Source organism: Leucopleurus acutus (genome assembly GCF_964270905.1).
Source record: "Leucopleurus acutus genome assembly, chromosome: X".
NCBI lineage: Eukaryota > Metazoa > Chordata > Mammalia > Artiodactyla > Delphinidae > Leucopleurus > Leucopleurus acutus.
The window spans coordinates 119,815,476-119,835,284 of record NC_139148.1 but is presented as its reverse complement, the minus strand read 5'-3'; the positions used below and the strand labels follow the sequence as shown (position 1 = coordinate 119,835,284).

Here is a 19,809-nt window from a genome sequence, read left to right as displayed (position 1 = left end):
GTTTTTTCTACCTTTTGGCTATTAGGAATATTGGTAGTATGAATATTCATGTACAAGTTTTTGTTTGAACACCTGTTTTCCATTATTTTGGGTATATACGTAGGAGTAGAATTGCTAGGTCATGTGGTGACTCTATGGTCAACTTTTTCATGAACCACCAACCTGTTTTCCACAGCAGCTATGTACCATTTTATATTCCACCAGCAACGTATGATAGTTCTAAGGTATTGTTATTTTTTAATATCTCAGGCAATTTAATTTTTTATCCAAATTAATCATTGTTTCATATTACCCAATAAGAGTCCTGTCAATAAAATTTTAGACTTGTCCACATCAAATAATATTTTTTGTTCCCAACAGGTTTTATTTTAATTAATAGTAAGGTTTACTTTTTAGAGCAGTTTTAAGTTCACAGCAAAATTGAACAGAAATTATGGAGTTGACATACACCCCTTTCTCCACACAGGTGCAACCTTCCTCATAATCATTATCCCTCACCAGAGTGGCATATTTGTTATAATCCGTGAACCTCCAGTGGCACATCATTATAACCCAAAGTCCATAGTTTAGATTAGGGTTCACTCTTGGTGCTACATATTCAGTGAGTCTGAACAAATGTATAATGACCTATACACTATAGTATCATACAGAATCATTTCACTGCCCTAACCATCCTTTGTGCTCTGCCTATTCATCCCTCCCTCCAACCCGGGTCACCACTCTTCTTTCTACTGTCTCCATAGTTTTGCCTTTTTTCATAGTGTCATGTAGTGAAAATCATACAGTATGTAGCTTTTTCAAATTGGGTTCTTTCACTTAGTAATAATGCATTTAAGTTTCCTCCGTCTTTTCATGGCTTGATAGCTCATTTCTTTTTTTTTTTTGTCCAAATTATTATTTTTATTTTTTTAACATCTTTATTGGAGTATAATTGCTTTACAATGATGTGTTAGTTTCTGCTCTATAACAAAGTGAATCAGTTATACATGTACATATGTTCCCATATCTCTTCCCTTTTGCATCTCCCTCTCTCCCACCCTCCCTCCCTATCCCACTCTTCTAGGTGGTCACAAAGCACCGAGTTGATCTCCCTGTGCTGTGCGGCTGCTTTCCACTAGCTGATAGCTCATTTCTTTTTGCACTAAATAATATTTCATTGTCTAGATGTACCAGTTTGTTTATCCATTCACTTACTGAAGGACATCTTGGGTGCTTCCATGTTTTGGCAATTACAGATAAACTGCTGTAAACATCCATGTGCAGGTTTTTGTGTGGACGTAAGATTTCAGTACATTTTGGTAAATGCCAAGTAGTGTGATTACTGGATCATATGGTAAGAGTATGTTTAGTTCATAAGAAGCTTCCAGGCTGTCTCCAACATAGCTACCCACTTTGCATTCCCATAAACAGTGAATGAGAGTTCTGTTACTCCATATCCTGGCCAGCATTCATTGTCAGTGTTCTGGATTTTGGCTGTTCTAATGGGTGTATAGTGGTATCTCATTTTTGTCTTAATTTGCAATTCCCTAATGACATATGGTGTTGAACATATTTTCATATGCTTACTTGCCATTTGAATATCTTCTTTAATGAGGTATCTATTAGGTCTTTGGCCCATTTTTTTATCAGATTGTTCATTTTCATATTGTTGAGTTTTAATAGTTTTTTTGGTTTTTTTAGTATATTTTGGATAACAATCCTTTATCAGATGGGTCTTTTCCAAATATTTTATCTTAGTCTTAAGGTATTATTTACTTATTTTTATTTTATTGTGTTATTGGGATAAAAAACACATAATACTAAATTTACCATCTTAACCATTTTTTAAAAATATTTATTTATTTATTTATTTATGGCTGCATTGGGTCTTTGTTGCTGCGCATGGGCTTCTCATTGTGGTGGCTTCTCTTGCTGTGGAGCACGGGCTCTAGGCGCACAGGCTTCAGTAGTTGTGGCTCACTGGCTTAAGTAGTTGTGGCTCGCGGGCTCTAGAGCCGCAGGCTCAGTAGTTGTGGCTCACGGGCTTAGGTGCTCCGCGGCATGTGGGATCTTCCTGGACCAGGGCTCGAACCGTGTCCCCTGCACTGGCAGGTGGATTCTTAACCACTGCTCTGGCAGAGAAGCCCTTAACCATTTTTGAGTATACAGTTCAGTAGTGTTAAGTATATTCACATTGTTATACAGCAAACCTCTAACCCTTGGTACACACTTTTCTATTTTCTGTTTCTATTACTTGGATTACTTTAGAGAGATACTTCCTGTGAGAGGGAACTATAGTATCTGTCCTTTTGTGACTGGTTTATTTCGCTTAGCATAATGTCTTCAAGGTTCATCTATGTTGTGGCATATGACAGGATTTCCCCTTGTTTAAGGCTATGTGAATACTCCATTGTATGTATATACCACACTTTCTTTATCAGTTAATCTGTTGATGGACGTTTGGCTTCCTTCTACCTCTTGGCCATGTGAATAATGCTGCAGTGAACACAGATATACAAATAACTTTTCAAGATCTTGCTTTGAATTACGTTAGATATATACCCAGAAGTAGAATTTCTGGATCGTATGGTAATTATATTTTTAATTTGTGCAGGAACCTCCATACTGTTTTCCATAATGGATGCACCATTTTATGTTAGCGTCTAGATTACACAAGGGTTTCAACTTCTCCCTGTCCTCTTGAGCGCTTGTATTTTTCTGTTCTTTTGGTAATGGGCATCCTGATGGGTATGAAATGATATCTTGTTTTGGTTTGGATTTTCATTTCCCTAATGATTAGTGATGTTGAGCATCTTTTCATGTGCTTATTGGCTATTTATATATCTTCTTTGGAGAAATGTCTGTTCAAGTCCTTTGCCCATTTTTTAATCAGGGTATTTGTTGTTGAGTTGTAGAAGTTCCTTATATATTCTGGATATTAACCCCTCATCAGATATATGATTGGCAAATATTTTCTCCTATTCTGTAGGTTGCCTTTTCACTGTTGATTGTTTACTTTGGTCATGTATTCTCATTTTCTAATTTTGATATTTGTCCTGTGCTTTTGGTGTCATGTCCAAGAAGTCATTGCCAAGTCCAATGTCCTGAAGCTTTTTCTCCATGTTCTTCTGGGAGTCTAATGGGTTCAGGTCCCACATTTAGGTCTTTCATTCATTTCAAGTTAATTTTTGTATGTGATGTAAGAATCCAACTCTATTAATACTTTTGCATATAGATACCCATTTTTTCTAAAACCATTTGTTGAAGAGACTGTCCTTTCCCTATTGAATGGTCTTGGCACCCTTGCTGAAAATCATTTGGCCCTATATGCAAGAGTTTATTTCTCGGTTCTCTATTCATTGGCTTATGTATCTGTCTTTATGCCAGTCTTAATTTCTGTTGCTTTGTAGTATGTTTTGAAATCTGAGAATGTGAGACCTCCAAGTTTGTTCTTCCTTTTCAAGATTGTTTTGGCTACTCGGGGTTCCTTGAGATTTCATATGAATTTTAGGATTTTTATTTTCTATTTCTGAAACAAATGCCATTACACTTTGATAGGAAGTCCATTGAGTCGTAGATCACTTTGGATAGTATAGACTTTTTTTTTTTAATTTTTTAAATTTTTGGCTACATTGGGTCTTTGTTGCTGTGCACAAGCTTTCTCTTTTTACGGCAAGTGGCGGCTACTCTTTGTTATGGTACGCAGGCTTCTCATTACGGAGGCTTCTCTTGTTGCGGAGCACGGGCTCTAGGCACGGGGGCTTCAGGAGTTGTGGTGTGCGGCTCACTAGTTGTGGCACGCGGGCTCTAGAGCGCAGGCTCAGTAGTTCTGGCACACGGGCTTAGTTGCTCCATGGCATGTGGGATCTTCCTGGACCAGGGCTCGAACCCGTGTCCCCTGCATTGGCAGGCGGATTCTTAACCACTGCACCACCAGGAAAGCCCATGAAAGGGTGTTGAATTACACCAAATGCCTTTTCTGCATTGACTGAGATGATCATGCAACACATTGTTTATGTGTTGCATTACATTGATTGATCTTCATATATATATCCTTGGATCCCAATGATAAATCCCATTTGGTCATGGTGTATGATCATTTTAATGTGCTGTTGATTTTGATTTGGTAGTATTTTCAGATTTTTTGTATCAGTATTCGTTGAGGAAATTGGTCTGTAGTTTTCTTGTACTGTCTTTTTCTGGTGATGGTATCAGGGAAATGCTGGCCTCATAGAATAAGTTTGGGGTTGTTCCCCGCTCTTTGATTCCTTAGAAGAATTGGGAAGGATTGTTATTTCTTCTTTAAATGCTTGGTAGAATTCTCCAGTGAAGTCATCTGATCCTGGGCTTTTCTTCTGTTTTTGATTCCTGCTTCAATCTTCTCATTAGTTTTGGATCTACTCAGATTTTTTATTTCTTCATGATTCAGTTTTAGTAGGTTGTATGTTTCTAGGTATTTATCTATTGGCATATAATTGTAGTAGCCTCTTATAATCCTTTTTATTTCTCTGCCATCAGTTGTGATGTCTTCTCTTTCATTAGCTGTTTGCATCTCTCTTTTTTTCTTAGTCTAGCTAAGGGTTTGTCAATTTTGTTAATCTTCTAATTTTGTTAGTCTTCCAAAGTTGTTTGTCAATTTTGTATTATTTTTAAAAGAATGTTTCTATGTGAATATGGATTAAATTATAGAACCTAATGGAAATCAAATCCTCCAGAAAAAGGGAACAAGATATATGGAACAGAAAGAGAAGAAGGTAGGTGAAAATACCATTCCAGAATGATTCAGTGCTGTGGTATGAATTCATACAAAATGATACTCTCCTCCCTATACGTTTATCAAGTATTATCACTGCTGAATTATTTATTAAATACCCGGAATTCCAGGCATAAGTTGTCCGTATCCCCAGCAATAAGTAAATTGTCTTGCATCTTCTTATAGATGGGAGGAAGGCTACAGAGTGGGAGGGTTACCCAAGTTTGACATAAAATGTCTTTCTTCCACTCTTTTTTCTTTTCTCTGTTCTCTGCATCCCAGAGGGAGGACCTTGTGATGAATTAGAGTGGTTAGGATCTGAAGTTTCCAAACCAGTCATAGAAGCTCAGCTTTTTGTTCACATAAGAACCAAAGGCAGCATAAATGATTCATAGCATTAAATCTGTTGCTCCCAGGGCACAAAGTAAAATTGCAAAGCAAGTAAAAGCCTCCCACAACTCTCCTTTTCTCTCCTTTCCTCTTTCTGTTTTTGCTGTCACCCCCCACTGCCTTAGAAGGACCCCCATCTTCCACCTTTCCTCACCAGGCTACTTCTCCTTGAGGCTGACCTCAACCAGGTATAATCTGAATTACATCAGTTGTTGCTGTTGTGTGAAATGCTATTTGATTGAGCCCGTTCTGGAGTATTTGTGTGTGGAAAGAGATGCCTATAAACTACAAGTGTCCAAGTGTTTGATTGCTTGGCTGGGGAGTGTGGGGACTCTTGCTAAGCAGGAGAGTGACTTATTCTGTATCCTCAGTGCATTGGGAATTTTTTGAAGGGTTTTTCAAAGCTAGGGGGTGACTTGATCTTATTTTTTAAGAAAAGACAACTCTGGAGAGTGAGCACAGTAGAGGCACGAGCAAAAGTAGAATGAGGGAAACCTGTTAGGTGGCTACTGCCATGGTATAAGCAAATGATGATAAGAGCTTATATTAGAATGATAGTAGAAGAGATAATAACAGTAAAAATAGTTGTCAACATTTATATGTTACATAAATATGCCAGGCACTCCCTTTTACATTCTATTAACTCATTTAATCCTTACTTTACAGCAGTCCTATGAAATAGGTACTTTTGTTATCCCCTCTTTACAAATGATGAAACTGAGGCATAGGGTGGTTAAGAAACTTGTCCACAACTAGTAAGTGGGAAAGCTGGGATTTGAATTGAAGCAAGTCTGGGTATGGCATCCATGCTCGTAAGCACAACTTTGTCCCTCCTGTCTCGTGATCAAAATAAATGTATGTATTCAGGATGTTTTTCGGAGGTAATGTGTGGACTTACTGATGTATTCCATGTAAGGAGGGAGAAAAAGAGCAAAATAGAATAAAGGTAGCCTCCTTGATTTTGGCCTGAGCAACTAGGTGCATTAAATAGTGCTATTAAACAAAACGCTGGTGCTAGGGGCTTCCCTGGTGGCGCAGTGGTTAAGAATCCACCTACCAATGCAGGGGACATGGGTTCGAGCCCTGGTCTGGGAAGATCCCACATGCCACAGAGCTACTAAGCCCATGCGCCACAGCTTTTGAGCCTGAGCTCTAGAGCCCGCATGCCACGACTACTGAAGCCTGTGCGCCTAGAGCCTGTGCTCTGCAACAAGAGAAGCCACTGCAATGAGAAGCCTGTGCGCCACAAGAAAAAGCAGCCCGCACTCGACGCAACTAAAGAAAGCCCGTGTGCAGCAACGAAGACCCAACACAGCCCAAAATTAATTAATTACTTTTTTTTTAATGCTGGTGCTATTAAATAAGCTGGAGAAGAATAGGTTTGGGGGAAAAGGTGGGGATGAAGGGAAATCAGGAATTTAGCTTGGGCCATGTTAGTTTTTTTTTTAATATTTGTTTGTTTGTTTGTTTGTCCACGCTGGGTCTTATTTGCGGCACGCGGGATCTTCGTTGTGGCATGCAGGATCTAGTTCCCTGACCAGGGATCGATCCTGGCCCCCCTGCATTGCGAGCACAGAGTCTTAACCACTGGACCACCAGGGAAGTCCCAGGCCATGTTAATTTTGAGATTCCTATTAGACAGCCAGATGGAATTGTCAAGCCTGAAGCTCAGAGATGTTTTAGGTGGATACAGAAATTTGGATGGAATCACATAAAACATAGAGGAGAGAAACAGGCCTTGAGGAATTCCAATGGAAAAATACAGGTATTTGTAAGGGAAAGAGTATGGGTTTTGGCATTAGAAATATTGGAAGAGTTTCTTCAGGTTTACTGATTATTTCCTTTGTATCCAGTATGCTTATAAGCCCATTGAAGGAAATCCTTACCTCTGATAACATGTTTTTCATTTCTAACTTTTCCAATTGCCTTTTTTTGGGAGTTTCCATATTTATGCCCAAATTCCTCATCTGCATGTGTATGTTGTCTACCTTTTCCAGTAAATAGTTTAATATCTTAATCATAGCTGTTTTTCTATCCCTGTTTCATAATTCCAAAATCTGAATACTTCTTTTTTTTTAAATTTATTTTAGTTATTGATTTTTGGCTGCGTTGGGTCTTTGTTGCTGCACGCAGGCTTTCTCTAGTTGCGGCGAGCGGGGTCTACTATTTGTTGCGGTGCGCGGGCTTCTCATTGTGGTGGCTTCTCTTGTTGTGGAGCACGGGCTCTAGGCATGCAGGCTTCAGTAGTTGTGGCATGTGGGCTCAATAGTTGTGGCTCATGGGCTCTAGAGTGCAGGCTCAGTAGTTGTGGCGCACGGGCATAGTTGCTCTGCGGCATGTGGGATCTTCTCGGACCAGGACTCGAACCCGTGTCCCCTGCATTGGCAGGCAGATTCTTAACCACTGCGCCACCAGGGAAGCCCCAAAATCTGAGTATTTCTGAGACTGGTCCTATTGACACCTTTATCTTTTGATGATAGGTCATTTTTGTCTTGGTTTTGTGCATCTCATTTTTTAAAAATTGAATTTGGGGCAGTGCATGTAAAAGAATGCTGGAGACCAAGGCAGGTAACCTGTATTTGTGGCCTGTAGTGGGCACACCTATTCTGTCAGCCAGCCCATCAGTGTTGGGGGTTGAGTCAGTCTGGTAAGGAGTTGGCTGGCATTGGATTTTGCTGTAGCTGTTGATGCTTTCAGTACACCACTGGACTTTAAATGCCTGCAATGCTGGGCTGCCACAGGGTTTTTCTCAGTGTCCCTGTTCCATTCTCTGCTTTCAGCAGGTCCTACATTCCTGAGACACAGTGAATGCCTCTCTCTACACCCTTTCTCCTCCCCCAGTGGTAGATTGCTCTTTCTTGGGGTTCCTGGTGGGAACAGACTGGTTTCTTGGTTCTCCTACTCCATCTCAGTATTAGGCAGGTTTTAGGCACCTTTGCCTCAGGGTGGAACTTTCTCAGTACTCTCCTTTTTATCAGTGCTAGGTCCTCAATATGAGGGGGTTTCCTGTCCCATCCCCAGCAGCAGATGGCTTTGCTTCTATCTCCCCACTAGCAGTAGTTACGTTACCCTGAATTGAGACTGTGCCCGGGAGGATTTCTTGCCTTTCTCTTAGGCACAGATGGCTTTTACCTCATATGAGAGAAGGGTCCACAGTTGTAGCATATTTTATGTCTGTTCCTCCACAGCAGTCATTCACAACCTGTATGCCTGTACCAGTGAGGAAGGCTCTTTTAGGCCTCCTGTCCTCATGCTATCTCATGAGCACTCAGTGGATGCCTATAGAGAACTGATATGTGCTTATGGTCTCCTCTTTTCTCTCAGGCTTGCAGAGGTTTGAAACTGTCACGTTGGCCCCTACCAAGCCTTTTACAGTTGGTTAAAAATCTAGTTATTTTCTTCCTAGGCACTTTTTTTTTTTTTTTTTCCCCTAGGCACTTTTATGGCAGTCGTCTCTTCCTCCTGTGCTTCGTCAATTGTGAAACAGTTTATTTCTCCTCTCTCTCCTCAGAGGGACTTTTCACCCTTGAAATTCAGTTCATTTGGTTGCCCTGCAACCTCAGCTCTCTGATGAACTCCAAAAAAATATGATTCTGTTGATTATCTGGCTTTTCCTAATATTTATGACAAGGGATAGTGATGTTCTCTTGTGGCTTTGTACATGCTAAGTGGAAACAACTCTAGAGTTGATTGTCTAACTGGACCATGTTGTTCCCTTTCTTTAAAAGTCCTTTCCCAGTCTCCCCTTGCCTTCAGGGTGAGGCCTAAACCCCTGACCCTGACCTGTCAGGACTTTTGTGATCTGGCCCCTGTCCATCTTACCAGCCTTAACTTGCACTCCAGGTGCAGGGATCTTTTCATATCTGAGCGAATCATTGTCAATGTTGTAGAAGAAATTCTGTTTGTGGTTTTTATTTATCAGTGCCTGAGAATCATGTTCTGTTCTTCTAAGATGCTTTAGGATTTTGTTTGTTATTTTTCTTCTGTGTATTTAAGCATAGATTGTGGCTTTGTGTAAGCAACAGAAGTGTTTGTGTATGTGAGGAAGGAAAGATCCAAGAAAATAAAATATTATTTACAAATTAGTTCCATTATTGATGCTGTTGCTCTTGGCTACTGATTAAGATTGGCAAAGAAAATAAAATTGTTCCTGAATAGACCTTGAAATCCTCATCTTCATCTGCCAGATTGTGTGTAGCAATTGGGAGGCAGGTGTGTCATTTGTTAGTTCAGCATTTCACAACCAGTGTGCCAGAGTTGGTGAGCCAGATATTGTGACTGACTCTCTCCTAAAGTGGGTTGTCTTCTGTCAGCAGCAGCCTCCTCCCTTTATCTGGAAGTGCTGTACAAAAGGGTTACTTGTCGTTTTCTGTGTGTGCCACGACATGGAAAATGTTGGAATGCACTGGGCTGGATAATTTCTTACATCCTTCTAAAAAAATTTTATGACTATTCATAAGTTGGAAGTAAAGCAGTTGTAGGGTATTAGTAATAATTATAATTAGCAACTACCAGAGGGTGAATATATGCCAGGCACTTTATGAAACACTTTACCCGTATCCTCATTTCATACTCCAGCCAATCCTATGAGGTAGTTGCAATCATCAAAGACACTTAACCGAAGGTCATATAGTTAAGTGGCAGAGCTGGGACATAAAGTCAAGTAGTGAAGGTCTGTGTTTTAATCATCAGGATTTATTTCCTACATTATTAAGTTATGCGCTAGAAATGGTTCGTGGTTTCTTCCCTCATGTTTTTCCTCTACTTGAGCTTTGGGTACTTGCTCATAGCAGATGAATTGTTGGAAAATGACCTATTTGAAAAAAGTTTTTTCAAATGTTATGGGTAACATAAACACCTCTCTAAGCGAGATTTTCTGAGCACTGAAGAGAGAACTATGACCCCAGAATAATAGCTGTTATCACTTGGAAGGCAAAGCATTTTGAAATATTTATCTATGATGCAGAGTGGGAATGTGGCTGACCAGTGTTCATGAAGTGCTCAAGTTAAGATGTGTAGATTTTCTTGATTCATTCATGAAATGATAATGGCCATTCTCTTATCAAACACCAATGCCAGAAACAACAGAGAGCAAAAGGGTCCCTGGATGCTGAAATCATTTGTTAGAGATTAAAGTTCAATACTAAGGTAATCTAAAAGCATCCTAAGTCATTGTAACCTTAAAGAGGATTCTGAACATGAGTGATATTCTTTCATGACCTTTCACATGGTATAGGATGCTGAGACAGTCTAAGCCCTAGAGGAGGAGAGGTCTTTTGCTACTGTTTTGACTTTAGTTTGAGGTATAATGAATGCTTTGTTTGGAATTAAGAATATTTATATTTATTTTGCTCTCTATGCTAGGTCGGTGATGTAGTAGAAGTACAGGCAGATGAAACCTTTCCCTGTGATCTTATTCTTCTATCATCCTGCACAATTGATGGAACCTGTTATGTTACTACTGCAAGTCTTGATGGGGAATCCAATTGCAAGGTAATGGAGATTAAACCTTGCCTAAACATTTTGAGCTCAGGATAGTTAATCATACAATACTCCATCCCACTGCCCCCTAATCTTTTATCTTATTTTTTTCCTGTTTGTGTAAGTGTTGTATTTGAAGACAGCTTTTATATAACTGTCTTTGAACTTCTAAGCAAATACTCAACTTTGGGGGAAAGGGTGGTGTTGGGTGAGGAAATCCACACCCCAAATAAAAGCCACCACATTTTTGATAGCACTGTTTGCATTTCATATTGACACTAACCCATTCAATATTTTATTTAGGCTTTTAAAAATGAAAGTAGTCTTAGGCTGAAACTATGTAACTATGAAAATAACTTCACCCTAAGGTACTCTAACCTTACAGTTTGATCTGTTTTTATTTTTAAAGTGATGACTATCTTCTTGAAAAAAATGTTTATTCCTGGCATATAGAAAATCTAACCTGGAATGGTTTGATTACTTTTTAAAAATACCTTAGGGTGTAGTTTGACAAATATTTGCTTTATTTCAACTAGGAAGAATTATAAATGTGTTAGAGTAAATTTGTTCAAACTGGGGGATAAGTTATGTCCTTGGTACTTTCCGGCACTGTCAGTTCTTGGCTATCATCCAGAGCTCCACAGAGCGTGAACATGTATCCTCTATATGCTGCCTTTAAGGAAGAATACTAATGTGCTCACCTCTGTGTTGTATCCTTGGGGGCTTTCCTCTGCTTGTTTATTCCATCTGGAGTTGAGGACCAGGACTCAGTATGTGGGAAAGGAACTTAAATGCCTGTTAGATAACGAATTTTTTTCTTCAGGGGCATGGTGATGAACTAGTCCCATTTAAACTACTGAAGAACAAAGTTGTATTTGAGGGAATGTCAAGATAAAAATCGAGAAATCTACCTAAAGATTTCCTAATAGGGTAAAAGTTGTTTAGAGGCAGAAAACTTTCAAGTGGTTTCATTTTCCAATTAAGTTGATCTGATAAATCAGCTAAAAGTACATAGGTTTTCCAAGTCAGGAGATAGTTTCAAATGTAGCTGAGGCAGATCCATAATATTTTCCGAAGACTGTGCACAACAGCTTTCCCTTCAGCATAAGTGAATCTGCGTCAGCCCTTCTTTGATGATTTATAAATGGGTTCATTGGAGCCTGCCTTGAGTTCTGGGTCAATCAAGTAAGTACATAATATACATTAGTAGAATATTCTAACTGCCTGACTAAGGCAAGACACATCATCTCCCTGCTCCTTACGTAAATTGTAGCCACTCAAAGCATTTTCAAGATCATTAATTTTGCTGTTTGAATAATGGAAACTATTGATGAATTTTTTCTTTCTGTTAGCAAAAATGTTAGCATTCTTATGACCAAAAGGGTTATGTTCAATTCTTATGTGTATGTTAACATCACCATACACTATGGTGAGCAAAATAATAGGTCTCAGTTCTATAAATAGGAGAAAAAAATGCATTAAATTTTTCATGGGGTTTTCAGTTAATTATATGCATGCTGCAAATGGAATTCTCTCTGCTGTCAGTATCAAGAAAAGTTTTTAGTTTTCTCATTATCTTTGAAATCCCCTTGTAGCAGAGTTATCGTTCTAATTATTTGTAATATATTTTAAGAATAATACCATCAAGTTTATTTAGTTGGAAATGTGCATCAATATTTGTGTCATTCTGCCAAAGCCTCTTACTAAAAACATACAGTGTTCATGAAATCAAGTGGGTATACGATTACACTTTTTTTTGGGGGGGGGCTGTTTTTGCTTTTTCTTCTGCTTACATCTAGACACATTATGCGGTACGTGACACCATTGAACTGTGTACAGCCGAATCCATTGATACCCTCAGAGCAGCAATTGAATGTGAACAGCCTCAACCTGACCTCTACAAGTAAGAATTACCTGGTTTCATTTTACTGCTGTCTGATGGCTTTGCTTCTCTTTGCCACCAGTATTGCAAAGAAACACCCACCATTTACCAGCCTCCTTGCATTTGTGTTTTTATGAGCTGTTCCTTCCTTCTGGCAGGCAAATGAATCAAATCAGCCTTGTTCACTACCAGCCTAAGATAAATCATTGTGGGCCCAGGCATCTTACTTGTGGTTTTTCTTTTATTATTGTTATTTGTAGACATGGCCGTCCATCACATTTTAAGATTATGTAATCCCGTAAGGCTGATCTATCAAACTCACGCATTAGCCAGAGTTAATTAAAACAAAAATAAACCACTTTATGTGTCATCCAACATTAAAGAGAGAAGGAGATATGGAGCCATGCAATTAGTAGGCACTTTGCCCTTTTTTATGAGGATCATGATGAACTGAGTATTGTATATAGGCTGTTTCTTGTCCAAAGTGAACAGTTAAGTTGAGGGAGCAGTGAAATGGTGTGATTTCCTCTATTTTGCCATAGTTAGGCTTTCTGGAGTCGATTTACTCATTCACAGTCATTGTGGGTTGTCAAAAAATTTGGCATTTGATTTTTAAGACTGGTTACTTTGGTTGATTAGAGCATGGTGTTAATGAGGATAGAATAATATGTTTTATCCCCAAGTGGGCCAATTAATTATATTCTATTCCACCTTTACAGATGGCATCCATCACTCATGCCAGCCATCTGGTTAATGAATGCTGTTGGTCATAATAGGGGACCAAATGGCGGGATGTGGCTTACAACAGTGCCCAGTAGTGGAAAAACAAAGTATTCATCCTACTACATGCATAATACCCTCCCTCCTTCCCATCATTCCTTCTTTCCTTTTTCCCTTCTTCTTCTGTATCTACCTAGATAGTAGGAACTTAGAATCACAAAGCAAAATAGCTGTTCCCTGCCTTTAGGGAACTCACAGTTTGCAAAGGGGATAAAACAGTAAAGCTAGGCTTACAGTACAGTGAGGTAATGAAGGTGAGTAAAAGGCCCATAGAATCACAGAAAAGGGAGTGACTGATTTTGCCTGAGTTAGACAGTAATATACATCCTTGCATATTCATAGGGTAACTCCTAAATTTCAGTTACCTTAAATATGAAGGAGATTTTTAGTGAGGGAAGGTTATTCCTAATTTCTCTAGACTAGATTGAGTACCCTTGGTATGTGACTTCAGAATACCTTGTACTTCCACCACCCTAACAGTCATCACTTACATTGTAATTGCCTGATTGTCTGTTTTAGGGCAAGGAACACATTTTTCTTGCTTATTAGCAAGCATAGTAATGGTGCAATTAATACATGATGAATGAATGAGCAGACCTTCATATTTTGTGTGTTTAGTAATAATCAATTTTTCTGAAAAATTTCTAATGTAAGTTATAAAATACTCATAACATTCTTGTTAAGGAGGATTTAGAGCTTTTTACCCTATTTTTCAGAGATGTAGATTACCATATGCATAGCCATATAGCTGATCACTTGGTCAGATCAAGCTCAGTATTCAGATCAGCTGCAAGACAGTTTGGAAATTTCCAAGATGGTAATCAAGTGTTCCCTAATGCGGGTGGTTCTCAAACGGTGATCCCAGGCCAGCAGCATCAGCATCACCTGGGAACTTGTTGGAACTACAGATTCACATTCTTACCTGAACCATAAGCTTGGGGATGGGGCCCAGAAATCTGTGGTTTAAGAAGCCCACCAGTGATTCTGATGCATGCTCAAGTGAAAGAACTACTGAACTAATGGTTTTAAAAGTTGCTTTAGCACCAGAAACCTTTCTTCACATGAATGTGAAATAGAAACCAATTATTTATATGGAGTATAGATGAGAGGGGTAATGTGTGCATGCACGGTGCCAAGTAGATCTTGAAAATCAATTTAGAATCTTTGTTTACATTCTTATAATCCATAATATTTTTAAAATTAGTTGAAAATGTTACATACCATATTGGTTCAACTTAACTTTTTTTAAAAAGAAAGACAATAGGCGTTCGTAGTTCATTGTCTTATCTCTACTTGCATTTTTTGTATTTTGATTCATTCCCATATTTGGGGCAAATAGATTTTATCTAGATATAGAAACACGTGTGCTTTTATGTTCTTTTTGCAGGTTTGTTGGCCGAATCAGTATCTATAGTAATAGTCTTGAAGCTGTTGCCAGGTTAGTTTATAATTCCTTTAATCTGTCCTTTTGGGGGGAGCAATGTTTCTCTTTTAAGCCCATTAAAATAGTTGAATACTTTCCTCTATAGAAAGGGATGTAAAGGTGAATAACCCTGGAGTAACTAGCCACTAAGGGGTCTTAAGTAGCTGACCTTGTGATTGGTAGCAGCTCAGAGTGTGTGTGTCCTGGGAGGGGGGTGGTGTTGGAAGTGATGCTGAGGGTTTCTAAAATTGTAGAGCTCCAGACACTTTGACCAATAATCCCAAATATGTTCTAAGCACTGTATTTATTGTCCTTGGCTGTGCAGTGCCTGACAATATTGGAAGTATATCTGGAGAACAGTGTGTTAAGGGAGAGTAATTTAGGCAGGAGATAAAATGCTGGGAGAATTAGCTGGACTTAAGTAGAATGAAAGGTTTAATCATTTATAATGTAACAATTCACGGAACAAGGGGTGTTTTCTTCCCTCTTCTATCATCCAGTTAATTATCTCAACTTTTCCACTTGGCCTTTATAGCCAATACTCAAAAGGAGGTTAAAGAAACACCGGGTGCCCAATGATCCCCCGAAAGGCGTGTTTACTCTCTATAAATATGGCAGTGTGTCTTTCCCACCTTGACATTTGCTTTCCCAGCCTTTTACTGTCACCTTTTCTTTCTGTTTCTTGATGTCTGCTGTTCTGTCCCGTTCTTGTCTTGCTGTCTGTGACTCATAATCCTTTTATCTCTATGCATCTCTTTACCTCTGTGTGTTGCTGGCTATTCCTGTACTGTGTGTGCTTCCATCTGTGCTGTACCCTCAAGTAACTTCAGAGGGAAATATCTTTCAGCTGGTCCTGTGTTAGTAAGCATATGATATAAGTAAACAGATACATTCTGAACCTTTTGGAGATAGATGTATGTTAGGGCAAAATATGTCACCAAAGTTGATGGTGCTATTTGTTGGGCTGTTTGGATAAGTTGTGTTCATTTTTTGTTTAGGTCTTTGGGACCTGAAAATCTCTTGTTGAAAGGAGCTACACTAAAAAATACCAAGAAGATATATGGTGAACGTTTTTTAAGATATACTTACTAGAAATATGTCTCTTTTTTTTGAAATATGTCTTTTAAAGCCTGTGCCTAAATAGTGCGGTTAAAAATTGAACATGGCATTTAATTCCATTTAATCTAAGCCTATTTTTAGGTGTTGGGAATTTATAAGATGGTAAACTAACTTGAAAACTATGACAAACTATGTAGAATTAAAATTATACTATAAATGATGTATCAACTGGTGAATAGAAGAGAGTTTAGAATTCCTACTTTTATAGAGTGAAAGAATTGGTAGATCCAACTGGGTGGGGAGTTGGGTTGGCAATCTCATTGGAAACCTAATTTTCATCATATTGTTATTCCTTAGGAGTTGCTGTTTACACTGGAATGGAAACCAAAATGGCATTGAACTACCAAGGGAAATCTCAGAAACGTTCTGCTGTTGAAAAGTTAGTGTACAACACAATTTCTTTAGTTGTTATTGAACTGAAATTGTTACTTCTCAGTAATTCTAAATAACAACCATAAGCAAAAACAACATAACTTGTAATAGTGCTACCAGTTTGAGTACTTTTTGTGTTCCAGAAACTGCTCAGTGATTTGTATGTCTGATTTGGTTTAATCCTCTGAGCAACTCAGAGTAATTCCTGTTAGCCTGTCCACTTTATAGATAGAGAAATAGTCGTAGAGATGATAAGTGATTTACCTAAGCTCACTTAGCTATTCAAGGGCAGGGTTTAGTTGAAATTTATTCTCTTTTGCTGCTGGATAATGGTTTGGGGTCCTCTTGTTGCTATATGTAAGGAGGTTGTACAACACAGATAATAGTCTCCTGGCAGATATTGAAGTGGTACATGACACACACCTTCAAGCCAGTCGCCACTGGCACAGACCTCACTCTCCTGTTGGCATGGATATCCAGTATATCAGTGATACCCTCTCCATAGCTGTACTTTCAGACTAAATGAATCCACACTAAACTTGCAGGTTTCACATTTGCTCCTCTACCCTCTATTCCAAACCTTTAGGATTCAGGGAAATGGAAACAACCTACTCCTTCTATAAGGATGGAGTAGGTAGTGTGTGTGTGTGTGTGTGTGTGTGTGTGTGTGTGCGCGCGCGCGCGTGTGCGTGTGCGTTCTGTCACTTTATAGGGTCCTTACTAAAGGTGTGTTGAGCCATTGCACTTTGGGTTGGGGCTAGGGCTGGCTTTTCCATTTTACCACTCAAGAATAACACGTTAGCAGTGATAACAGGTTCATCCATACAGGTCTGTGCTATGGTTACACATCGTACACAGGAGAAGCTTTAGAAAACTGAACAGTTTAGTTTATACCTGGTTGATATCTTAAGTAATTAAATGGTTTTTAAATCCATAACATCTTATTTTTCAGATCCATTAATGCCTTCCTGATTGTGTATTTATTTATCTTACTGACCAAAGCTGCAGTATGCACTACTCTAAAGTATGTTTGGCAAAGTACCCCATATAACGATGAACCTTGGTATAACCAAAAGACCCAGAAAGAGCGGGAGACTTTGAAGGTAATTTGTTTTATGCTGAAAATCTTAACCCTAGCACATTGTAACAGAGACACCCTTTATTGAAATGCTGCTCAGATAATGATATCTTTGGTATTTGGGTTTTCTCTTGGTTGTATGGTAGCACCAAGCCATTAACTGTTTAAGAAATGTTAGAACTTTTTGTTTTAACCCTAGGCATCTATCCTTGTTTTTCATTCTTTGGTTAAGAGTTTTAAGCAATTGGGCAAGAAGGTCTGACATGTTAATATATTATGAACTTGTGATATATCATGATAGGAACATAATGGGTGCCTACATTCATATTGGGGGGTGGGAGGAGCAGAGAACTTAAGGAAGTGGAAAGTGTTAAGTCAAGGTACATTCGCTGAAGAATAGTGACAAAATTCAGGGTGTTGTAAATGTTGTTTTCATGTACTGTGAAAATGTTTACCAATGATACAGTGTCGTTGGGAAGAGCAGTGCTTTCAGCGTTGAAATTAAAAGATAGAAAGTTTATATTACACTTGCTTGATGGAACTGTGCATATAATCAGCATGAACTATTTCTTTTGTTTAGGTTTTGAAAATGTTTACCGACTTCCTGTCATTTATGGTTCTGTTCAACTTTATCATTCCTGTCTCCATGTATGTCACAGTAGAAATGCAAAAATTCTTGGGCTCCTTCTTCATTTCATGGGATAAGGACTTTTATGATGAAGAAATCAATGAAGGAGCCCTGGTTAACACATCAGACCTTAATGAAGAACTTGGTCAGGTTAGAACTTATTTTTACTTAAAATAAGTTAACATAGTGAACTTATTTCTTGTAGTCTGGATTACCAATGTATGTGACCATTTCACATTTGGAAATGTGATTCAACGAAAATTCCTTTATGCAGGCATGTAACGAAGGCAAGCGATGTTTTCATAACTATAACGTCAATTATTTTGCTGGCATTTTGAAATCAGTGTTTTGAAAGAACACCAATTTATGTATTAAATTTGAACGTTATGGAAATTCTCTTTAAAACTCACCTGGTGGTGTTGCTAGATTATGGGCTATTGCTTTGGAACAGGAAACATGTAGTCTTCATCACCATCTGTAATCATTTAGGGATAGACTATGGGACAGTGGAAATAAAGCTATTTTATAAATGCATTTTGTTCTATAAACAAAATTGACCAGAGTTGTCCTATGGACATTTTCTTTGTACATTTCTGATCAGATGGAATATAGACCTAGAAAGCAGAGTTGTTTATTCCAGTGTAAGAATTTAAATGAAGGGAAAATGTGAGGGTGTGCACTCCTCTAAATGCTTTTTGCTTCATATACCAAGGTAGTCCAGGCTTTGACCTCGCTGCTAACCCAGGTTGTTTTCAAATGCAGTGCAGTCTAGCTGTAATTCTTCAAGTGATGACTTCTTTGGTGCTTTTCTTATCAGTATTGAGAAAAGTTTTTCCCTTTGTCTGAATTTACTGTGTGTCACGTAATGATCTTCACAAGCTGAGGGGATTTTTTGGCTTGCATTTAATTCTCTTGATATTTAGAATGTCAAGACTGTGGAAATACCATTTCTGTGACTGGGAGATGCAAATTCAGTTAATGGAACTGTATGGCTGGAATAGGGCCTCACACTCGTTTTGAATGGTGGCGATTTGCGCCTGTGCCTGAAAACTCCCCTCCTGAATTCAGTCCCCCTCCACCCCCACTCTGTATTTCTGTTCTTTACACAGCCTTTGACTAAACCAGAGTACCCTCTTGACAACTACAGTCACAAGGGTGAAAGGACTCTCCAGATACCATTATGTTGAAACCTGACTCTAGGACTCCAGGATCCCAGGCTGTGGCATCTGCATTCCACAGAGATACTGAGTCACTAAGGATAGAATAAGCAATGAATGAACGAATGCTTTTCCCTTAGATATTGTTCCCAGAAGTTTCTTTTGTAGGTCACTTCAGCTGCCACAGCTGACCTTAGCCTTTTTAAACCAGAAGTTTTCATCCAGGGAAAGCTGAGTAGAACTACTCTAGTCCCAACAAAAGGTATCAATCTGCAGCTTTTTCGCATGGGAAAAAAAATGAGTTATAAGCCACCTCTGGTGAACTTATCCCTGACAGCTGATTTAGTTGACTAGATCTGCCTATTCTAAATCCATTGCCTGGCTATATGGATTAAGCTACCCAAGGGTGAACATGGCTAGTCCCAGGCTACTGCAAATAGAACAGCCATCATTCCACATGTGGCACCTAATTCTCACCAGAGACAGGCAGGATATCCAGGCCAGATCTCCACCTCAGCAGATTCCATCTTACCTATGGGAACGTAGTCTTGTTCCTATCATCTAGACTTATTCACACTGCAGAACGTAAAGTAGAGCTTTGGGTAATGATGTAGTCAGTTTGATCAGTGAAAAGAAACTACAGTTTTCATTTCAGCCACCACTTCTTTCCCCCGCCAAAACCTGCTTTTCTGGATGTGACTGTCATTTAGTCACTTACAAGGTAATAACCAGACCACCACTTCAGTTTGTACAGTGCAAAAACAATT

At 38.8% G+C, this 19,809-nt stretch overlaps 1 protein-coding gene across 2 annotated transcripts in view; it reads left to right on the top strand.

The window, feature by feature from the left end:
* ATP11C (ATPase phospholipid transporting 11C (ATP11C blood group)) overlaps nucleotides 1–19,809 on the top strand; it is a 168,309-nt gene that overhangs the window by 85,166 nt on the left and 63,334 nt on the right. The window contains exons 6-12 of one of the 2 annotated variants that reach the window (XM_082865068.1): nucleotides 10,487–10,615; nucleotides 12,403–12,506; nucleotides 14,653–14,703; nucleotides 15,687–15,751; nucleotides 16,105–16,186; nucleotides 17,132–17,282; nucleotides 17,838–18,035. In XM_082865068.1, the coding sequence (XP_082721194.1) occupies nucleotides 10,487–10,615; nucleotides 12,403–12,506; nucleotides 14,653–14,703; nucleotides 15,687–15,751; nucleotides 16,105–16,186; nucleotides 17,132–17,282; nucleotides 17,838–18,035 (780 nt within the window). Of the gene's footprint in view, nucleotides 1–10,486; nucleotides 10,616–12,402; nucleotides 12,507–14,652; nucleotides 14,704–15,686; nucleotides 15,752–16,104; nucleotides 16,193–17,131; nucleotides 17,283–17,837; nucleotides 18,036–19,809 lie in introns of both variants that reach the window. The other variant, XM_082865067.1, reaches the window with a different exon arrangement.